Consider the following 20,941-nt stretch of genomic DNA (forward strand, 5'->3'; position numbering starts at 1 on the left):
GTCTCTACAGTGGAGCAGGCAGCCGGAATTTCAGCACTGCATTTGGCATTTTACCTTTATTAAATTCAATATTTGAAAGCAAACAGCAACCGGGTATTTTTCACTTTGTTAATATTTACTGGAAGCTTGACTGGGAATTGTTTTAAACCTTTAAACTGACATTTTAATTCATCAGAGCTCTAGAGAACAAGAATCAGAGGTGCTATTCGTTAAAATATGCATAGAGTGGCTGAATTCCACTGGGTTTGCTTGACTAAAGGTTTTTTGGTCCTTACAAACAAAACAAACTTGAAGCTGCATCTGATTTGCCACACTATTTGGGGACTTTAATGCCAGGGCAATGAGCAGAGAAATTTATTACCTCCTCCGCCATGTGCCACATTGTCATTGACATTTGGCTCCCTGAGCATTTGACCAGAGACCTTGGTTTTAGTCTTGAATAAAAGATGAACCCAGCCCAGTTCCTACAGCAATGCCAACAGAGGATATTAGATTTGCTCAGAGCCTGGTATTTATCAGCTTGAAGCCCTGTTGTCCTAAATTATCAGATAAATAAATAGATTTGTTTTATTTATTTATTTTGAAAAAAATCATTCTAAATACTTGACAATGCCTCTTGGGTGAGGGTTGACACAATACCATGTTGACACACAAAAACTCTCAAAAGAAAACTGTTGAAAGAAACAGCAGTGTTCCTAATTTTCTGTACATTTCCTATTATGTATATTTAGGTGGACAAAATATTCACAATGGTAGTTTTTATTGCAGGGCAAGGCTTTGTTATCTAAGAAAGTGTGATAAGTAATTCTACACAGCGTTGATGGAAATGACCTGTATGAGAGATGCCCAGCTCTTGGCTGCAGCAACTTCACGCAAGAACATGTAGACAGAAATAGCCCAACGTTTTTGCCCGGCCAGCCTGCTTTCATCTCCACAAGGATCTTATTTACATGTTGCATTTTGTGAACAAGCAGGCTTAGGCACAAGGCTAGGGAGTCATTGTGGTAATGGTTTAAAAAAAAAAAAAACAGAAGCAAGAAGCAATCAACGGTGTCCCATGGCAAAGTCGGGTAGACTTTGTGGCTCTGGCTCTATCAAGTGCTATTGAAAAAAAATGACCAAACTCCTCAGTCAGCAAGTATAAATGCACTCACTTGAACATATTCACTCTCTCATTCAAATGATAATCAAAGTTCCTGCATGCCTTAGTCCATTTTGCTGTCTGTTGAGTCATTGCACATATCATCCCTCTCCTGCGAGGAAAAGAAAACGGGAGACTGCAGTTCTCTAGGATAGAGGTGACAAGTGGCGTCATCTGTTAAATGACCCATTGGGAAGGGGGTGCGGTATAAACAGCTGAATGATCTAATTACAAGCTATGGTTCATCAGCGGTAATCGCAGTATATGGAGACAATCACTCAAAGGCAAGCTGTCAGTTAAGGTGGATATTTTATTGTGTGGAGGTTTCCTTGGACTCGTTGATGGGAGGATGAAAGGTGGGAGATATATGAACAATAACCTTCCATTACAAAGGCCATATATGCCAATATGTCAGTAAGTTTGTTTGATGCGTTTCCTCATAAACAGACTGTTTTTTTAAAAGATGCCCAGAATTTAATGAGAAGCAACAATGGCTGTCAGCCTAGCTAAGCAACATGTGAATGATGGGAAACACTTACAAAAAATTGAATTATGTATGAAGCAAGTAATTAGCCAGATGCATAATGCTCCTCTGTAACATTTCGTTTATGCAACCCAATCTTTTTTTTCCCCAGCTTTCTCAGAATAGCCCAGGGCTCAGCCAGACCTTTATCCAAATGTTCCTCTAAAGTTGTCCCTCACTCCCCACTGGTGGAGCTTATTGCCTGATTAAAGAACCTCAGAGCAACCGTCCGACTTCTCAGATCACCTGATCCTCAATGACCTCATTAACTCCAAAGCACATAACATGATCAGCACTGACTTAAAGAGAAACACCATAAAACTAGAGGATTGGTATACAGGTGAACAAACAGTGACAGAATAGTAAATAGGTTCTGTATAAAACTGCCGCTATCATTACTCAGTCTACCCTTCTCACACACAAAACCAGTCATAATTTAACAAAGATGCAAAATGATAGTGAATTCAATCACAGCCCTATTGTGCACATTAAATTAAAACCTGTATTAATAAAACATTCAGTTTAAATTATCTCAATTACCTCAATTTAAGGAGCTATTTGTGAGGTGCTACAAAGCCGATGTCAGAATTAACAGCTGTTTACTTACCAACATTAAACTTCATTCCTTTACTCGCCAAGAGATGTCTCCAGCAGTGGAAAGCAAAGTCAATGTTATCTCATGTTTTGTTTCTATTTCTATCACATCTTTTCTTCCACTGAAATTAGCATCCCAACCACGTAGCAGAGAGAAAGTTTTAAAGATAGTGAATTAGTGTAAGATGTGGATGAGTTCTAGACTAATTCATGAGAAGTGTTGACGTGGAGCTCTTGTACACCTTTTATGATTGTGTCAGCAAGCACAGAAAAGAGGGCAATGGAAATAAAGTGGAAGTTACTGCTCTGGAAAGCATTCTGCATTTTTTTTTTTTTTTATATATTTTTCTTCCATTTTGAAAAGTGTTCATAGAGGAAATTGGAAGATGCCAACTGACAAGTTCCCCAGAGCCCGAGTTACCACATTTAAATTGCTTGTTTTCTCCAACCAACAGTCCAAAGCCCAAAGGTATTCAGTGTACTATCAGGAAAGAGACCAGGAAAACAAGCATATTTGAGAGCTTGGAATCAGTGAATTTATGGGATTTTTGCCATTTTTTGATCCACTAATTGATTAATCAGATAACCACTTTAGTCCTAAAAGTACATTTAAATGCAATTTGAACAAGACTAAGACTTTACAGCTTTGCTAGTGGCAGATGTTGGCTGTATTAAGGCACGACAGTGCTTTAAACTAAATCCTAACATCAGCATGCTAACATGCTCAAAGGAACTATGCTAACATGCTCATTTATATTGAGTTATTTGGTCATAAATCAAAGCATTGGACAAACTTGAATTTGAACTTCTGCATGGCACTAGGTGAAAAGTCAGGGAATCACCAAAGTGACTCAAATTCATCCTGAGGGGAACTTGAATGTCTGTACCACATTTCATGGCAATCCATGAAATAGTTTTCAAGACATTTCACCGTTTCACTCAGAACCACAAATGTTAACCTTGTATCGGAGCTTCATGGGCACCATCAATGCCAGTAGAAAAATGTTATGGCTGTCCATCCAATAGTTGTTGAGATATTTCAGTCTGGACCAAAGTGGTGGACAACCTGGCTGACATTGCCTTCACCAGAGACATGAGGCTTAAAATGAGCATCTTATTTCAGTATTTATCATAATAATGTATATGTTATATATTTATATACCAGGGTTAGCATACCAAGAAATTTTCATGTCAGCACATAACTGCTGTTTACACAACTCCAGCTGACACGTCTTCCTTAACCACATTTTTTCACTATCATCAAGCAGCAGTTTCAACTCATTTCCTATCTCATCTGTTATTTAATATAACCTTTGGCTGGAGGTGACCCCGGTGAAATCCTTTTACAAAGGCAGAGTCATCAGCAGTATTAATTAAAAGGGAGCTGTCAGAGGGGAAACATCTGTTGAGCTGGACTACTAAGGAAAAGGCGGATTGATGACCAGCGAGTCAGAAATCCAATGTGGGGTAATTCACTGTGGGCACAATTAAGCTTTGTGCTGAGATGAGGCATATTATTTCAGCAGGAGAGTTTGCAGGTGTCTGTCTGTGCTGATTAATTGTTCATTAACAGCGAACGGTTAGTTCAGGTGCTGTTGGAGCTCATACAGTCAGAAGTGCTGTTTGTTCCCTCTGAACGCTTTATCTTTCCCCTGTGTACACACTGTAGTTAAAACAGGATGGAGCCGACAGTGTTGATTAAACTGATGGTGATCAGTTCTCATTAATTTAACATTCTTTCTCACAGTATTTCTCTTTCTCACATACTCTGTCTTGCTTTTGGTTCTTTTATCTCTTTGTCCTTGTCGCAGTTTTTCTTCTGTCTTATGTCTGACATTTTTTACATCCTTTTGCCATATTCATCTTCTAAATGCTGCTTGCTCTCACTTTCCTCCTCCTCTTTATTCATGTCGTTAGATTTAATGCTCAGACTTGTCCTTGTCAAGGACCAGACAAGGGTTTCTTTTCCTGAAGACCTATTTGTGTGTGCTACACACTTCTACTTTCTTGTTTCTTGTCTCAGGTTGTTATTTATTTATTCATTTATAGGTTTTCATGCTCATGTCTTTATGCTTGTCTAACAGCTACATGTCTTCCCTCTCTTTTATCTCTGTCCTGTGTCGTTACCAGGCATGGCTGACTGAGATCCACGAATACGCCCAACAGGATGTGGTGCTCATGCTGCTTGGAAACAAGGCAAGGCATTAAGGGAAATATTTGTGACTGTAGGTAGAGACACAATAGAAAGAATCAATACTTTAGATACATGCACACTAGGGCTGGATATCAAACTTCAACATTTTTTTGTACCAACTGCAATTTGTCGCTTCTGTGGAGTATCAAAAAACTTTCATTAGCAAAGTCCTGTTCACTTATTGATTGATATTTCCTGTTTTACATTCCATGACATTTCCAAATTTGCAGTAGTAACAAATTAAACAGTGATGAATTCAGAGGATAGTCTTGCACTATACTATGTTTTTCTCATTGTTAGCAAATACCATGAAAATATCAAAACTAACAATGAATTGATCATTTGACTGATTGATGTATTGCCTATGTAGCTAAAACTTGACTCACACAGTTGCACTAAGTGACATGTTGCTTCATTATTTTATTTGGAATCGGTGCCACATTCCCTATCTTGCTAGAGTAAATATTCACTTCCACCCTAGATCCATGGCTAAAAATTGTCCCTGACAAATGCACAATTCACTCTAAATTTACACTAAAACTGATCTACACATATATGATATATGATACACATACACACACAGACAATGTGAAAGATTTACATTTTCAGTAAGAACGAATGGGCCTGGGAGAGCCACAGATAAGGTTGGGTTGTAAAGTACTGAGAGACAGACTAACAGTCTGTTGGTTTTCACTGGACCTGTTGCCCATAACAAAAAAAGTGGGATATTACCAGTCAAAAATATAGAAAAATACATATATATAAAATCTGACTTTAATCGTCAATCAAATTTTCAAACGTCACTTTTTTTTCTATAACTGACATTCACATCCCTCCCTCTGCACAGAGAACAGATGTCTCTGGCTCAGAGCTCTGTCTAGTTTCAGTCCCCCACACTCCATACAAGCCCTTAATTAGCAACATGAGAGTCAATCTTTACTCATTAGATGCCATCAGACCTGAACACCAAGAGAGGCTTGTATGCAAACCGTGGACAAATAGCAACCAGATCTCCACAGTTGATTTATGTATATTGTGGTTTTAGCACTGTTGTTTTTGACCCCCTTCTCCCTGTCTCACCAGGCTGATGCCACTCATGACAGAGTGGTGAAGAGAGAGGACGGAGAGAGGCTTGCTAAGGTGAAGATTTGAAAGGAGCAAATACAGTTTTCCCTGCCTTGATACCACCGCTGTTACGATGAGAATCTGCACCCAGATATTTTTCAGCGTATCTTTTAATTGTAGTGAAATCAAGACGTCTGTATGGGACTAGTAACTGATTGGATTTCTAAGGCAGATGAGAAGATTATAAATGTTTTAACGGTTTGGATTATCTAGGGATCAATTTTCATTTTCACTCTTGCTCTTAATCTCAGATTTTCCAGCTCTGAGGAAAATATAATACCTGCAAACCAAAAAGACAGACAAGACAAAGAAATGTCACATACATCAGATGTATTGTGCAGATAGTGAACATTTGATCATGAATATTTATTTTATAAATTCTTGCCTTATGGGTCATCATCTATTAAAAGTTTTACTAGCTCCTGCAAAGCATCATGTCAGTTAGAATCAGCTTCAAAACCTTGGTTTGGTGATAAACTCCACAGCTACAAATACAAACCCTAAACGGGAGAAAACATTTATTTCTTATCAAATTCCCTGACTGTTGCTTCACAGCATGGCACATAAAGCAAACATCCAAGCGACTCTCTCCTGAAGTGGGAGCAATAAAGTGCCACTAAGTAACTTGAGGCTCAGGCTGTGAGGGGGGAAAGAAAAGCACATCAGTTACTATCACTGAGGGCTGAGATTAATTCCTCTGCGGAGAAAACGCTGCGAGACAAATTTATCACTTCAGAGCTGAAGTTATCCAACATAAACAAGTTCTGAGCACAACTACTGTGCTGTGAAATTCTGCTGTAAACCTTTGTAGAATTTTTACCCGATAATCATACCTGATTTTATCTTTGATTTAGCAGTAAACCGTCTTATGAAGTGTTACATTCTCATATGTTTGTGTGTGCTTTGGGTGAAACGGTGAAGATCTCCAACAAAAACTGTCATTGATTTCACACTGCAGGAGTTTGGAGTTCCTTTCATGGAGACCAGCGCCAGGTCAGGTCTCAATGTTGAGCTGGCTTTCACTGCTGTGGCCAAGTAAGTATCGTTCTTTCTGCAAGTGTTGCGGGTTGGTGTAATTAAGATAAGTTTTGTCATTTTAAATTAACTATATTTAAAAAATCCGTTCATTTTTGACATTGGAAAAACAAAAATATCAGTTGCATTTCAATCTTAAATTTACAAAAGAAAAAAGATATCTTTGTTGTTCACTTCCCTGGGCACAAGATGTCTCCCACTTCACGGCGATTTTTGAGTATATGTGCACTGGAGGCCTTCAGATTCCACATCACACTTCAAGCTTGGCCTCCAAACTAGTTGTGATGTCAAAAAAGTGCTACTCATGCTTACACATCGTAAACTGATATTCAAGGTGAGCACACAGAAACGTTCCTCCACCAGCAGATGAATGTGAAAAACAGCCTTCTAGTGTCAAACTCTGCACTAACTTCATTCATCAGTGAAGGTCAAACATCCAGGTGAAGTAACAATAATGAGTGGAGGGGAACTAGACTTGAATTATATAAATTTCTGATAACCAATAATCAGTCTTTGTTTTTGGAGCAACTTAAGCCATAAACTGATCATTGGTTTTGTTTATGGTGAGTGACTCCTATATATGTGACCTCATCTTATTCTCTTCCTTTGTGTCAGGGAGCTGAAGCACAGGTCCATGAAGGATCCCAGTGAGAAGTTTAAGCTGCAGGAGTATGTAAACAAGGAGATGAAGGGCACTGGATGCTGCCGGTCTTAAAGCCTGCTCCAGTCACTCTCTGGATCTGTGTGTGTCGGTGTGTGTGTGTGTGTGTGTGTGCGCGCGCGCACGTCTCGCTCATTATCATACAGCGTGTGTTCATATCTGGTCTAATCAGAGATGAGGAGTCAGCTCCAGCGAGGTATAAACCCTTTTGTCTTTCTTTTTCTCCACCGCTTTGTCTCAGTCCTCGCAACCTCAATCTGTTGCCATGCACCCATTTCTCTGCCCTCCTCTATCTTGTGTGTCCTGCTTTTCCTCACCCGCCTCCCTCTGCAGCTGTGATTGTAGCCCTAGGTTATGGTTTGTAAGACACAAACGTAGGTGCTGCACACCTCAGTTATTAACCTATTAATGCACATTTTCTTCCATTTATCTGCACGATTATCTTTTGGACCCCGGGCATAGAATGTGACACCAAGCAAATACCTTTGTATTACATTGTGTGGTGATTTTATTGTGAGGGGATTTAATCTTTTTTGCAGAGACAAGGCACACATCTTTTAAAGCCATTTATTTCTTGCATCCACTTAAAATGTCAATGAAATTTGTTTGAATGTTCTCTCCTTGTTCAACATACGGATGAATGTTCATGTACTAGGTGTATAGTGATGTGTCTTCTCTCCATGGTTCAGTGTTCGCATCAGTAATTCAGGCTCCCTGGAGCAAGTTTAGCTCACCAGCATAAACTCAATCTAAGCATTTCCATGATTCAGCTGTGGATATTTGGTAATGCGTATTAGTTCAACATAATGTAAAAGTAAATGAATGTTGCTCTTTTGTATACAAAAATATTGAGTACAGAACAGCATCATTAACAACATTAAAACATTGTTTTAGATTTGAATTCATGCTAAATGCAAAAATAGTAGTTTAAACAAATCTACAGGAACATGACAGTGCATGGGTTACAGAACCTTGTTTTCAGACACATTATTGGGCTTTTTTCTATTATAGAGGATCAGTTTTGAGTTTTGGAGAGTATTAATGCAACCTCTCTTCTTGATAATATATATCCATTTGTTTTGAAATGATTTACAAACAGATGGTCAATCATACTGTATAATCTATATACATTGGGGTTTTGATAGTGTAAATACTTAACAATTTCTTTTCTGCATGTAAAAATGTTTCAATAGAGGAGAATAGCACTTTAGATGGTAAATGAGTGTGGGTGGGGTTTCGGGAATTAAGACCTTCAGTATGTTCACAATGTTACCTAAAGTATTGTATACGAAAAAAATTTATGTATATTTCTGTTTTTACTGTTTTATTTGAAGCCAGTGCAAACATGACTAGACTGCTTTGATTCCTGCTTTTGTTTTCCATTCATGAATATATAAATGGGGTATATAGTGCCATGGTCTTTTAAAAACATTTGACCAGTATGTTTCTTATAGTCTGTTAACAGTATTTAACCTATTCTTCAAAAAAGAAGCATAGGTGTCTTTTTATATGACAGTTGCTTTGGTAGATTCCATCCTACACATAAAACCATGAAAACTGAATATCTATCTGTATAAAATTTACTGTACAGTCTCCAATCTTGATGTACTCAGTAATGTATTAGTTTTGGTTTTACTACTTTTCAATGTGCAACTTCTTTCTTGTAAGTGAAAGTTAACCACAATAAAAAACAGAAGGAAACATGGCATATTGGCTCATTTCAGATTCACTTACACAAATTCTCCTCTCAGAGCATGAGTTACAAAACAATGTGTCAAGTGCAGATTTAATGTCTTGTATCTCAGGTGACACTTTAGTGGGACGGACGCATCCTCACATTGTTTGCTTGAACCCAGCTCTTTACATTTGAATGAATTAATGGCTACTCAATATTGCTCAAGAACATCTCCATGCCCTTCTCTGATGCACTTGCACAAATTATTTAATATGTACATCTTAAGTCACTGGTAAATGAGGTTGACAAATTGGGGCGGGGGTGTCATAACAAGTTTGAAACCTTTCATTTGTCTCCCTCTACTGGATAAGTAATCATATGACATGAAACAAATGCTAATTCTGATCCAATTTATATAGTTTTTAGTATAGTTTTACAAAAATGAGACAGGAATGCATGCTGATAATAACTCACACAAAGCAGTTAACATTCAGCTGTTTGAATATGTACAAAAAGTAAAAGTTGCTTATTGTACCTGCAGTGCTTGGCAGTGTAATATTGAAAGCTGCAGATAGCAAATTAGAGACAGTTTAAAAAAAATAAATAAATCAAGAAATATTTTTTTTAGTCAATGAAAATAAATCTGTAGACTGTGTATTATTTCTTACTGACATATGACAGTCCTGCATCAGATTATGTTTTCAGTTTACCTAAAACTGACCAGAATGGCACAGTTTGTACACTTGAAATTCAAGGAAAATACTTTATGAGAACAGAGAAAATCACATTTAAATGTCTTCATGTGAGAGCAGAAACAGTTCTGATTTCTACACAAAAAGGCACACATACATAACTCTTCAAGTATGTAAGTCACATCACATGACAGATGAGTGCGTTAGGGCTAACATTCATGAGCACAGAAGTAATTCTGAAAAATGGGTCTGGGACATAATGTAAGTGAAGTTGAGCAGGACAGCAGGTAAAGTAAAATGAGTAATTGTGAGAATGTTAATTGCAGTCAAAGCTGTCTCACCTTTAAGTCCTTTTCTCTGTTACCCTTCATTTTACAAGAGCTTTAATTATGTAATGTAAAGTACATATCTCGCATCCTTTTCTTCTTCTACCTCCACTTCAGTCCCCTCATCCTGTACTAATAGTTCTTCAAACACTAAGCCGGTCATGGTTTATGCTTAAAATAGGCCTCCACTGCAGAGAGAATGAAAAAATATAGATATCAGACTTAACAATTAAGAAGAAAAGGCTAAATAATGACTAGACTTAGTTGGGTGCTCAATTTACCTGCAAAATCCTGAGGCAGCATTGGTCTGTTGATAACAGTCTGAAATGCAGCCATCCAATTTTTCTGATCCTCTTCTGTCTCACATGCAAAAAGAAACTTCCTGTCTGGTGTCACTATGGTAATTCCAAACTGCCAGTGGTAGCCTTGAATGTTGGGAGGGAGGCCAGCAAGCACGGTGTAGCTGCTTTCCTTACCACCAATGAACACCTCACCTCGTGCATAGGCATCCTAAAAGCAGAAGGAGAAACAGTTAATCCTCTTTATATAAACCACACTGTGTTACTGAGTGAAATAGTTTTGACATGTTGTGCACCGCAAACCGCTTTACTGCACTGTATAGTCATTTTTAATAATTCTAAACTTGCATAAATTGCATATTTTTGTTGAGTTTTTGGGTGAACTGCCTCCAAAAATGAACAGAGATTAATACAGATAAAAAGGCACAGCGGCATCTGCTGGTCACAGTGTGTAACTACAGCAGTGTCGTCATGACGTGCAGTTTTAATACCAGCGGATCTTTGAAGTACATGAGCCTCCTGTCATCCATCGTAAACCACCTCTTCTTGAAGCCCTCTGTGTGCTGTGGGACAGAAACAGAGGCTCAGTTCGAAGACTTACAAGTATAAATTCCTTGGCTTTCATGCTTAAGCCGTTAGACATCGTTATGAGCTCTGCATATTTCTCTACCTTAATTGACCATGTTCAGTCTACTCAAGTAAAACTAAAATAAAATTATACATATATATATATATATATATATATATATATATATATAAACAGAAAAATCCCTCACCTTTGGACCAGTCTTCTCCATGTAACCCTCCTTTATGTAGTTCCTGGTTAGCTTTGGCAACAACTAAGCAAACAAAGAACAAATACCTCACTGATAAACTCTGAATTAAACTCTGTATGTAAGTACACATGTATGCAGAATGCTAAATTATGCTAAATTAGATTATTTTTTTACTGTTCAAACAATTGATTGAGCAAATTAAACAACCACTTGATATATTTTTTGCAGAAGGTGACGTTGGTGTCCTCAGTGGTAGCTACAGCGTGTATGTGTATGCATGTAAATGTGTAAGCACTTGTACTCACATCAGAGTTGGAAGCCCCAGGAAAAGCCACCTGCAGGTAGTGAAACCTGGCCGCTCTGATGGCATTGAACCAGTCCACCATTTCCTTCAGGACAGGACATCAGGAAGTACAATGACTGACTCATACGCATCATCAGTCCCAGCACTACACACAACACTCATTATGAGTCAAAGTGGATTTTCTACATGGCATTTATCATTATATCATAAGCCATGGGATGATTGTTATGGGTGTTGTTAAGCCTCTGTACAAATAGACATCAGTTACAAATTGACTTGTAACAACAAACCATTTCCACCAGATGGAAACACATGCCTTCTGCCGCCTCCTCAGACTCACTTCTCCCACTTAAACCACCAGACAAGAGAGGCACTGTACCTCACCTTTCCGTCCTCATGGTAAACAAAGATATTCCTAGTGCTGTTGTCCTTCAGATAGGTTATCTGCAGGCCATGGGCAGTGCCAATTTTAGTTGGCTGGAAAGTGGCATTCACACTATTGATATTCATTATCGCTTTGGGCTCTCTGGCCTGCAGAAAGGAAAGCAAGATAGTGAATGATAAAGTCTAATCTCCTAATGTCCTCCTTCCCTTTATGGTGTTTAAAGGGGAGAAAGCCGCATTTGGCAAAATATGTAAAGCTTGTATTTAAGCAGATAGTAATGAATAACAATTTGCAATGGGAAAAAAAAGGAAATCTAAACATTTCTAGACAGAGCAATATTTAACAAAGGCAGTTTGACAGTAGCTGAAATACAGATGAGAAGCAGAAAGAGAGAGAAAGCACTCACGTCATGCTTATTGAAGTACTTCAGAACACCCTCCCGTTCGGACAGAATAAATTTTCGGCTAAGGTACTGTCCATTGTCTCTGCCTCGTTTCCATAGAAACCCCTCTCTGTAGCCTGCCAGAAAGGGAGCCACAATGGTCCCGTTCCATTAACATGGAGCGAGAATACAGAGCAGACATTTGCCAAAACTATAATACCTCAAAACATAAGGCAAAAAAATGACCAACCCTAACCCTATATGAAGAACTTGATTATTATGTTAAGAAAATTTATGTGGATGTAATGGCGCAAATGGTTTTTGGGCCATTTGGATCCAGCAGAGCAATCTAAACACAACACTGATATATTCTCACCTTATAAAAATTGATGTGGTGTAACAGTTGCTTATTTACACATCCACCAACCTGAAGGGGCTATCTGAAAGCTGACATCATGGGAGAATATCACAGTGGGGCCTAATGTCACCAGAAAAATGTTAACTGGTGTTATTTAACCATTTAGGATAGCGTTAATTAGCAAACTAACCCTGGCTTCTGTCCTCTGTGGGCTAGCAGTCAGGTTTCTAGCAGCATAATGTGGTGGATACATCAAAGCAGTGTTTAATTTCTGTCGACAAATCCGATTAAAATGTAACCATGAATACTATGAATTATTATGCTTTACTATTATACTATGACATTTTTATGCATCAATATACTTTGACTTTTTATGCCTTACAGTACTGTGATGTTTTTTGACGATTTTATACTTGAGTATATTATGACGTTTTTTGACATTTTTATGTTACACTATACTATGACGTTCTTTTATATTTTTATGGCTTACTACATGAAGAAGTTTTTTGATATTTCTATGCCTTACTAGACCATGACATTTTTTACATTTTTATGTCTTACTAGACTATGATGTTTTTTGACATTTTTATTCCTTATTATACTATGACCTTTTTTTACATTTTGACGCCTTGTGCTACTGATTCATGGGGGCGCGGTGGTTAAATTTCCTTCCTTACACTCAGAAGATCACAGGTTCAAACTCCAGTTAGTGACCTTTCTGTGGAATTTTGATCTTGTTTTTGCCTTATGACATTTATGCCATTTGACATTTTCATGCCTTATTATGACATTTTATGGAGTTTTTATGCCTTAATATATGATGACGTTTCATGCCTTACTATCCTATGACATTTTTTGGCATTTTGTGCTTTACTATACTATGACGTTTTTTGACATTTTTATGCCTTATTATACTATGACTTTTTTTGACATTTTTGTGCATTATTATACTATGACGTTTTTTTTACATTTTTATGCCTTATTATACTGTGGCGTTTTTTTACATTTTTATGCCTTATTATACTATGACGTTTTTTGACATTTCTATGCTTTACTATATGGTGACGTTTTTTGGAATTTATATGCCTTACTATACTGTGAAGTTTTATGCCTTATTAGTGCCACGGGTGCTCAGCTCCGAGGCATCTATTAATCTTCTGTTTCGGGTTTATTATTCTTCCGCCAAATTTCGGCGCGTAACTCGTCCCGCAGCTTTGAGAAAACCCCGGTAATATATACATCAAAACGTGCGTCTTGATCCCGCAAGGGGTGCTATGACTTTTGGTGTTAAAATTCCAATTTTTCCCAAAGTTATTCCCAAAAAACTGGGAATAAATAATGCATTAGGAATGCATTGGAAATTTCTTTAGAAACCCACCTTTTTTCGACAAAATTGCACCTTTTTGCTGAGTCACCCAGCTCTCTCATACCTGCACGTAGAAATGTTATTCAAACTGTAAAACGGAGGAAAACTTCTGCTCTCTCAAAAAGATAGGAACTGTTTTTACATAACATGTAAACTTTTCAAACTGTGAGCACTCAAAGGAGGAGTGCAAATCACTTTTTCTTCAAAGTTAGAGTGAAAGCGTCAGTTGGCTAGAGTGCGTGAAGCAGTAAAAAATAACCTTTATTTTTATTTTTAACTCGAGCTTGCGGCCAAACTGTAAAAAGGAGACAAATAATTCTTTCTGAAAATGTAGACATAGTTGTTGGGATTCATAAAATGTAACTTTGACAGGCATGGTCTGCACAAAATTTAAACGGGGGTGCCGAGTCCGGCAGCAATACCTGTCTCACTCTCATTGACACCTAATGTAATCGTCTTTTTTTCTTCAAAAGAATCTCTCTTTGTCTTCGCACTGAGCTTACGCACTCATTTTAAGGAATATCTGAATAAAATAGAGACTATAGAAACTTCTCGCTTCAGTGTCTGGCACGGTCTTTTCGGTTTATGAAAAGAAGTAACGGTTTTCTCATAATTTGCAGTTGTTTGAAGCCATGTAGAAGCCAAATTCTGGGCAGATTTTCACATTGCCATGGCAACGGCAGCTCCTGACCTGTGTGCGTGCCTGCGTGCGCCTAGCAACCAGATAACCAACTCTCCAAGCTCTGCTAGCTTTACATTTGCCGCATGTTAGGTCTTAAATGACATTTAGTTAGGTCTTAAATATGTAAGTCCATTTACTGCTTCCTTCGTTGCTTTTTGTTTTGTTTTGTTAAAAGAATGAATGAAGTTGTGACGGTCTCCGCTGAGACAGAGGAGAGGAGAAGCTACTAGCCCTCTCTCGCTGTCACTTCTATTCACGTTGCTCTCCTCCCCAGTAATGTTAAATTTAGCACAGAAAAAAACATAATAGTGGTAATTTAAATGGCGGTTCATGGGATTTATTAACCCTCAGGGGTCCCTCTGTCCTTTTTTGGACATTTTCTTTACTTTTCTTTTTTGATTTGCTGATCATTTTGGCTGTGTTACAGCTGAAAAAACGTCATAGTATAGTATAAAATTTAAAAAAACGTGATAGTATAATAAGGCATAAAAATTTCAAAAAACATCATAGTATAGTATGGCATAAAGTTTCAAAAAATTTCATAGTATATTAAGTCATAAAAATGGCAAAAAACATCATAGTATAGTATGGCATAAAACGTCACAGTATAGTAAGGCATAAAAATGCCCAAAAAAGTCATATTCTAGTAGAGCATAAAAATGCCAAAAACGTCATAGTATAGTATGGCATAAAATTTCAAAAAACATCATAGTATAGTATGGCATAAAATTTCAAAAAACGTCATAGTATAATAAGGCATAAAAATGGCAAAAAACGTCATAGTATAGTCAGGCACAAAACGTCACAGTATAGTTAGGCATAAAAATGCCAAAAAAAGTCATATTATAGTAGAGCAGAAAAATGTCTAAAAAAAGTCATAGTATAGTATGACATAAAATTTAAAAAAACGTCATAGTATAAGAAGGCATAAAAATGGCAAAAAACATCATAGTATAGTATGGCATAAAATTTCAAAAAACGTCATAGTATAGTATGGCATAAAATTTCAAAAAATGTCATAGTATATTAAGTCATAAAAATGGCAAAAAACATCATAGTATAGTATGGCATAAAACGTCACAGTATAGTAAGGCAAACAAATGCCAAAAAAAGTCATATTATAGTATAGCATAAAAATGGCAAAAAACGTCATAGTATAGTATGGCATAAAGTTTCAAAAAATGTCATAGTATATTAAGTCATACAAAATGGCAAAAAACATCATAGTATAGTATGGCATAAAACGTCACAGTATAGTAAGGCATAAAAATGCCAAAAAACTTCATTGTGTACTATTGCATGAAAATGTCAAAAAACGTCATAGTATAGTATGCCATAAAAATGCCAAATAGCATCATAGGACAGTAAAGCCCCAAAACAGGGATAGAACCCATGACCTTGTCAGTGTTAGGCAGTAGTCCTGACCATTGTACCACAATACTTCTACATCACAAGCTCATGGTATAGCATCATATCAAGGATATTTTAGCATACTAATCCATGATATATCACAAAAGATTGTCCATTAGGCATAAAATGTCATGAAAACATAATTGTATAGTAAGACATATAAATATCAAAAAACATCATAGTATGGCACAAAATTTCAAAAAATGTCATAGTATACTAAGGCATAAAAATGACAAAAAAACGTCATAGTATAGTCAGGCACAAAACGTCACAGTATAGAAAGGCAAACAAATGCCAAAAAAAGTCATATTATAGTAGAGCATAAAAATGTCAAAAAACGTCATAGTATTGTATGGCATAAAATTTCAAAAAAACATCATAGTATAATAAGGCATAATAAAAATAGCAAAAAACGTCATAGTATAGTATGGCATAAAATTTCAAAAAATGTCATAGTATATTAAGTCATAAAAATGGCTAAAAACATCATAGTATAGTATGGCATAAAACGTCACAGTATAGTAAGGCAAACGAATGCCAAAAAAAGTCATATTATAGTATAGCATAAAAATGGCAAAAAACGTCATAGTATAGTATGGCATAAAATTTCAAAAAACATCATAGTATAGTATGGCATAAAGTTTCAAAAAATGTCATAGTATATTAAGTCATAAAAATGGCAAAAAACATCATAGTATAGTATGGCATAAAACGTCACAGTATAGTAAGGCATAAAAATGCCAAAAAACTTCATTGTGTACTATTGCATGAAAATGTCAAAAAACGTCATAGTATAGTATGCCATAAAATTTCAAAAAACGTCATAGTATAGTAAGGCATAAAAATGCCAAATAGCATCATAGGACAGTAAAGCCCCAAAACAGGGATTGAACCCATGACCTTATCAGTGTTAGGCAGTAGTCCTGACCATTGTACCACAATACCTCTACTTCACAAGCTCATGGTATAGCATGATATCAAGGATATTTTAGCATACTAATCCATGATATATCACAAAAGATTGTCCATTAGGCATAAAATGTCATGAAAACATAATTGTATAGTAAGACATATAAATATCAAAAAACATCATAGTATAGTATGGCACAAAATTTCAAAAAATGTCATAGTATACTAAGGCATAAAAATGACAAAAAAACGTCATAGTATAGTCAGGCACAAAACGTCACAGTATAGTAAGGCATAAAAATGCCCAAAAAAGTCATATTCTAGTAGAACATAAAAATGGCAAAAAAAAACGTCATAGTATAATAAGGCATAAAAATGGCAAAAAACGTCATAGTATAGTCAGGCATAAAGTTTCAAAAAATTTCATAGTATATTAAGTCATAAAAATGACAAAAAAACGTCATAGTCAGGCACAAACGTCACAGTATAGAAAGGCAAACAAATGCCAAAAAAAGTCATATTATAGTAGAGCATAAAAATGTCAAAAAACGTCATAGTATATTATGACATAAAATTTCAAAAAACGTCATAGTATATTAAGTCATAAAAATGGCAAAAAACGTCATAGTGTAGTATGGCATAAAACGTCACAGTATAGTAAGGCATAAAAATGCCAAAAAAAGTCATATTATAGTAGAGCATAAAAATGTCTAAAAAAAAGTCATAGTATAGTATGACATAAAATTTAAAAAAACGTCATAGTATAAGAAGGCATAAAAATGGCAAAAAACATCATAGTATAGTATGGCATAAAATTTCAAAAAACGTCATAGTATAGTACGGCATAAAATTTCAAAAAATGTCATAGTATATTAAGTCATAAAAATGGCAAAAAACATCATAGTATAGTATGGCATAAAACGTCACAGTATAGTAAGGCAAACAAATGCCAAAAAAAGTCATATTATAGTATAGCATAAAAATGGCAAAAAACGTCATAGTATAGTATGGCATAAAATTTCAAAAAACATCATAGTATAGTATGGCATAAAATTTCAAAAAACATCATAGTATAGTATGGCATAAAGTTATCAAAAATGTCATAGTATATTAAGTCATAAAAGTAGCAAAAAACATCATAGTATAGTATGGCATAAAACGTCACAGTATAGTAAGGCATAAAAATGCCAAAAAACTTCATTGTGTACTATTGAATGAAAATGTCAAAAAACATCATAGTATAGTATGGCATAAAACGTCACAGTATAGTAAGGCATAAAAATGCCAAAAAAAATACATATTATAGAAGGGCATAAAAATGGCAAAAAACGTCATAGTATAGTATGGCATAAAATTTCAAAAAACGTCATAGTATAATAAGGCATAAAAATGTCTAAAAAAAGTCATAGTATAGCATAAAATTTCATAAGAAAACGTCATAGTATAATAAGGCATAAAAATGGCAAAAAACATCATAGTATAGTATGGCATAAAATTTCAAAAAACGTCATAGTATAGTATGGCATAAAATTTAAAAAAATGTCATAGTATATTAAGTCATAAAAATGGCAAAAAACATCATAGTATAGTATGGCATAAAACGTCACAGTATAGTAAGGCAAACAAATGCCAAAAAAAGTCATATTATAGTATTATAGACATTTTTGAAACTTTATGCCATACTATAATATGACGTTTTTTGCCATTTTTATGCTATACTATAATATGACTTTTTTTGGCATTTGTTTGCCTTACTATACTGTGACGTTTTGTGCCTGACTACACTATGACGTTTTTTGTCATTTTTATGCCTTATTATACTATGACGTTTTTTGAAATTTTATGCCATACTATACTATGACGTTTTTTGCTATTTTTATTATGCCTTATTATACTATGACGTTTTTTGCCATTTTTATGCTCTACTATAATATGTATTTTTTTGGCATTTTTATGCCTTAGTATACTATGACATTTTTTTACATTTTATGCCATACTATACTATGATGTTTTTTGATATTTATATGTTTTACTATACAATTATGTTTTCATGACATTTTATGCTTAATGGACAATCTTTTGTGATATATCATGGATTAGTATGCCAAAATATCCTTGATATCATGCTATACCATTAAATTATGATGCAGCCGCATAGTGGTACAATGGTTAGGATTGTTGCTTCATAATGAGAAGGTCATGGGTTCAAACCCTAGTTTGGGGCTTTACTCTCTTATGATGCTTTTTGATATATTCAAAAAGCATAAAGCCCCAAAACAGGGATTGAACCCATGACCTTGTCAGTGTTAGGCAGTAGTCCTGACCATTGTACCACAATACTTCTACATCACAAGCTCATGATATAGCATCATATCAAGGATATTTTGGCATACTAATCCATGATATATCACAAAATATTATGATATATAATATTATGTCCATTAGGCATAAAATGTCAAAAAACATCATAGTATAGGATGGCGCAAAAAATGTCACAGTATATAAAAGCCTGAAACCAGGTTTTGAACCCTTGCCCTTCTCAGTGTGAGGGAATAGTCCTAACCATTCTACCACCATGCTGCTGCATTATAAACGCCTTGTATAGAAAGGTATATAAAATATCAGTATACTACTCCGTGACATATCATAAAAAATCATAATATTGTGAGGCATAAAATATTATAGTATAGTAAGGCATAAAAATGGAAAAACAATTCATCGTATACTGTGGTGTGAATATATCAAAAAGCATCATAAGAGAGTAAAGCCCCAAACTGGGGTTTGAACCCATAACCTTCTCATTGTGAAGCAACAATCCTAACCATTGTACCACTATGCTATTGCATCACAATTTAATGGTATTGCATGATATCAATGATATTTTAGCATACTAATCCATGATATATCACAAAATATTGTCCATTAGGCATAAAATGTCATGAAAACATAATTGTATAGTAAGACATAAAAATGACAAAAAACATCATAGTATAGTATGGCATAAAATTTCAAAAAATGTCATAGTATACTAAGGCATAAAAATGACAAAAAAACGTCATAGTATAGTCAGGCACAAAACGTCACAGTATAGTAAGGCAAACAAATGCCAAAAAAAGTCATATTATAGTAAAGCATAAAAATGTCTTAAAAATGTCATAGTATAGTATGGCATAAAATTTCAAAAAACATCATCGTATAGTATGGCATAAAACGTCACAGTATAGTAAGGCATAAAAATGCCAAAAAACTTCACTGTGTACTATTGCGTGAAAATGGCAAAAAACGTCATAGTATAGTCAGGCACAAAACGTCACAGTATAGTAAGGCATAAAAATGCCCAAAAAAGTCATATTCTAGTAGAGCATAAAAATGCCAAAAAAAGTCATATTATAGTAGAGCATAAAAATGGCAAAAAACGTCATAGTATAGTATGGCATAAAATTTCAAAAAACGTCATAGTATAATAAGGCATAAAAATGGCAAAAAACATCATAGTATAGTATGGCATAAAATTTCAAAAAACATCATAGTATAGTATGGCATAAAACGTCACAGTATAGTAAGGCATAAAAATGCCAAAAAACTTCACTGTGTACTATTGCGTGAAAATGTCAAAATACGTCATAGTATAGTATGGCATAAAATTTCAAAAAACATCATACTATAATAAGGCATAAAAATGCTAAAAAAAACGTCATAGTATACTAAGGTATAAAAATGTCCAAAAAAGTTTTAGTATATATATATATATGGCATAAAACGTCATAATATAGTGAATCATAAAAATGCCCAAAAAATTCATCATACTGTATGGTGTGAAAATGTCAAAAAACATCACAGTATAGCAAAGCATAAAAATGTCAAAAGACGTCATAGTATTGTAAGGCACAAAACATCATAGTATACTAAGGCATAAAAATACCAAAAAACATCAACATATAGTATGGCGAGAATAGTGGCATTTAATTTAATAAAATGTCATACTACAGTATGGCATAAAATCTCATAAAAACATCGTAGTATATAAAGGCATAGAAGTTCATAAAAACGAAATAAATCATGTACTCATCCCGGCAGTAGCCCCCGTGGCACTCAAAATTTCCC

The 20,941-nt window shown here is 35.4% G+C and overlaps 2 protein-coding genes across 3 annotated transcripts in view; one reads left to right on the plus strand and one right to left on the minus strand.

Annotated features, from left to right (window-relative positions):
- Positions 1 to 8,979, plus strand: part of LOC130185005 (ras-related protein Rab-26-like) — a 53,663-nt gene extending 44,684 nt beyond the window's left edge. For both annotated transcript variants that reach the window (XM_056401176.1, XM_056401175.1), the window contains 4 exons: positions 4,389 to 4,454; positions 5,536 to 5,592; positions 6,536 to 6,612; positions 7,228 to 8,979. In XM_056401176.1, coding sequence (XP_056257151.1) covers positions 4,389 to 4,454; positions 5,536 to 5,592; positions 6,536 to 6,612; positions 7,228 to 7,327 — 300 coding nt within the window. In that variant the 3' untranslated portion in view covers positions 7,328 to 8,979. The remainder of the gene's footprint in view (positions 1 to 4,388; positions 4,455 to 5,535; positions 5,593 to 6,535; positions 6,613 to 7,227) is intronic.
- The window catches only part of LOC130185004 (arf-GAP with dual PH domain-containing protein 1-like), a 28,355-nt gene continuing 15,240 nt past the window's right edge, over positions 7,827 to 20,941 (minus strand). Inside the window, exons 5-11 of the mRNA XM_056401174.1 lie at positions 12,137 to 12,249; positions 11,730 to 11,876; positions 11,347 to 11,430; positions 11,042 to 11,104; positions 10,757 to 10,828; positions 10,248 to 10,476; positions 7,827 to 10,154 (exon numbers count right to left, since the gene is read on the minus strand). Of these exons, the coding sequence (XP_056257149.1) occupies positions 10,126 to 10,154; positions 10,248 to 10,476; positions 10,757 to 10,828; positions 11,042 to 11,104; positions 11,347 to 11,430; positions 11,730 to 11,876; positions 12,137 to 12,249 (737 nt within the window). The 3' untranslated portion in view covers positions 7,827 to 10,125. The remainder of the gene's footprint in view (positions 10,155 to 10,247; positions 10,477 to 10,756; positions 10,829 to 11,041; positions 11,105 to 11,346; positions 11,431 to 11,729; positions 11,877 to 12,136; positions 12,250 to 20,941) is intronic.

This window comes from Seriola aureovittata, chromosome 17 (assembly GCF_021018895.1).
Source record: "Seriola aureovittata isolate HTS-2021-v1 ecotype China chromosome 17, ASM2101889v1, whole genome shotgun sequence".
Classification (NCBI taxonomy): domain Eukaryota; kingdom Metazoa; phylum Chordata; class Actinopteri; order Carangiformes; family Carangidae; genus Seriola; species Seriola aureovittata.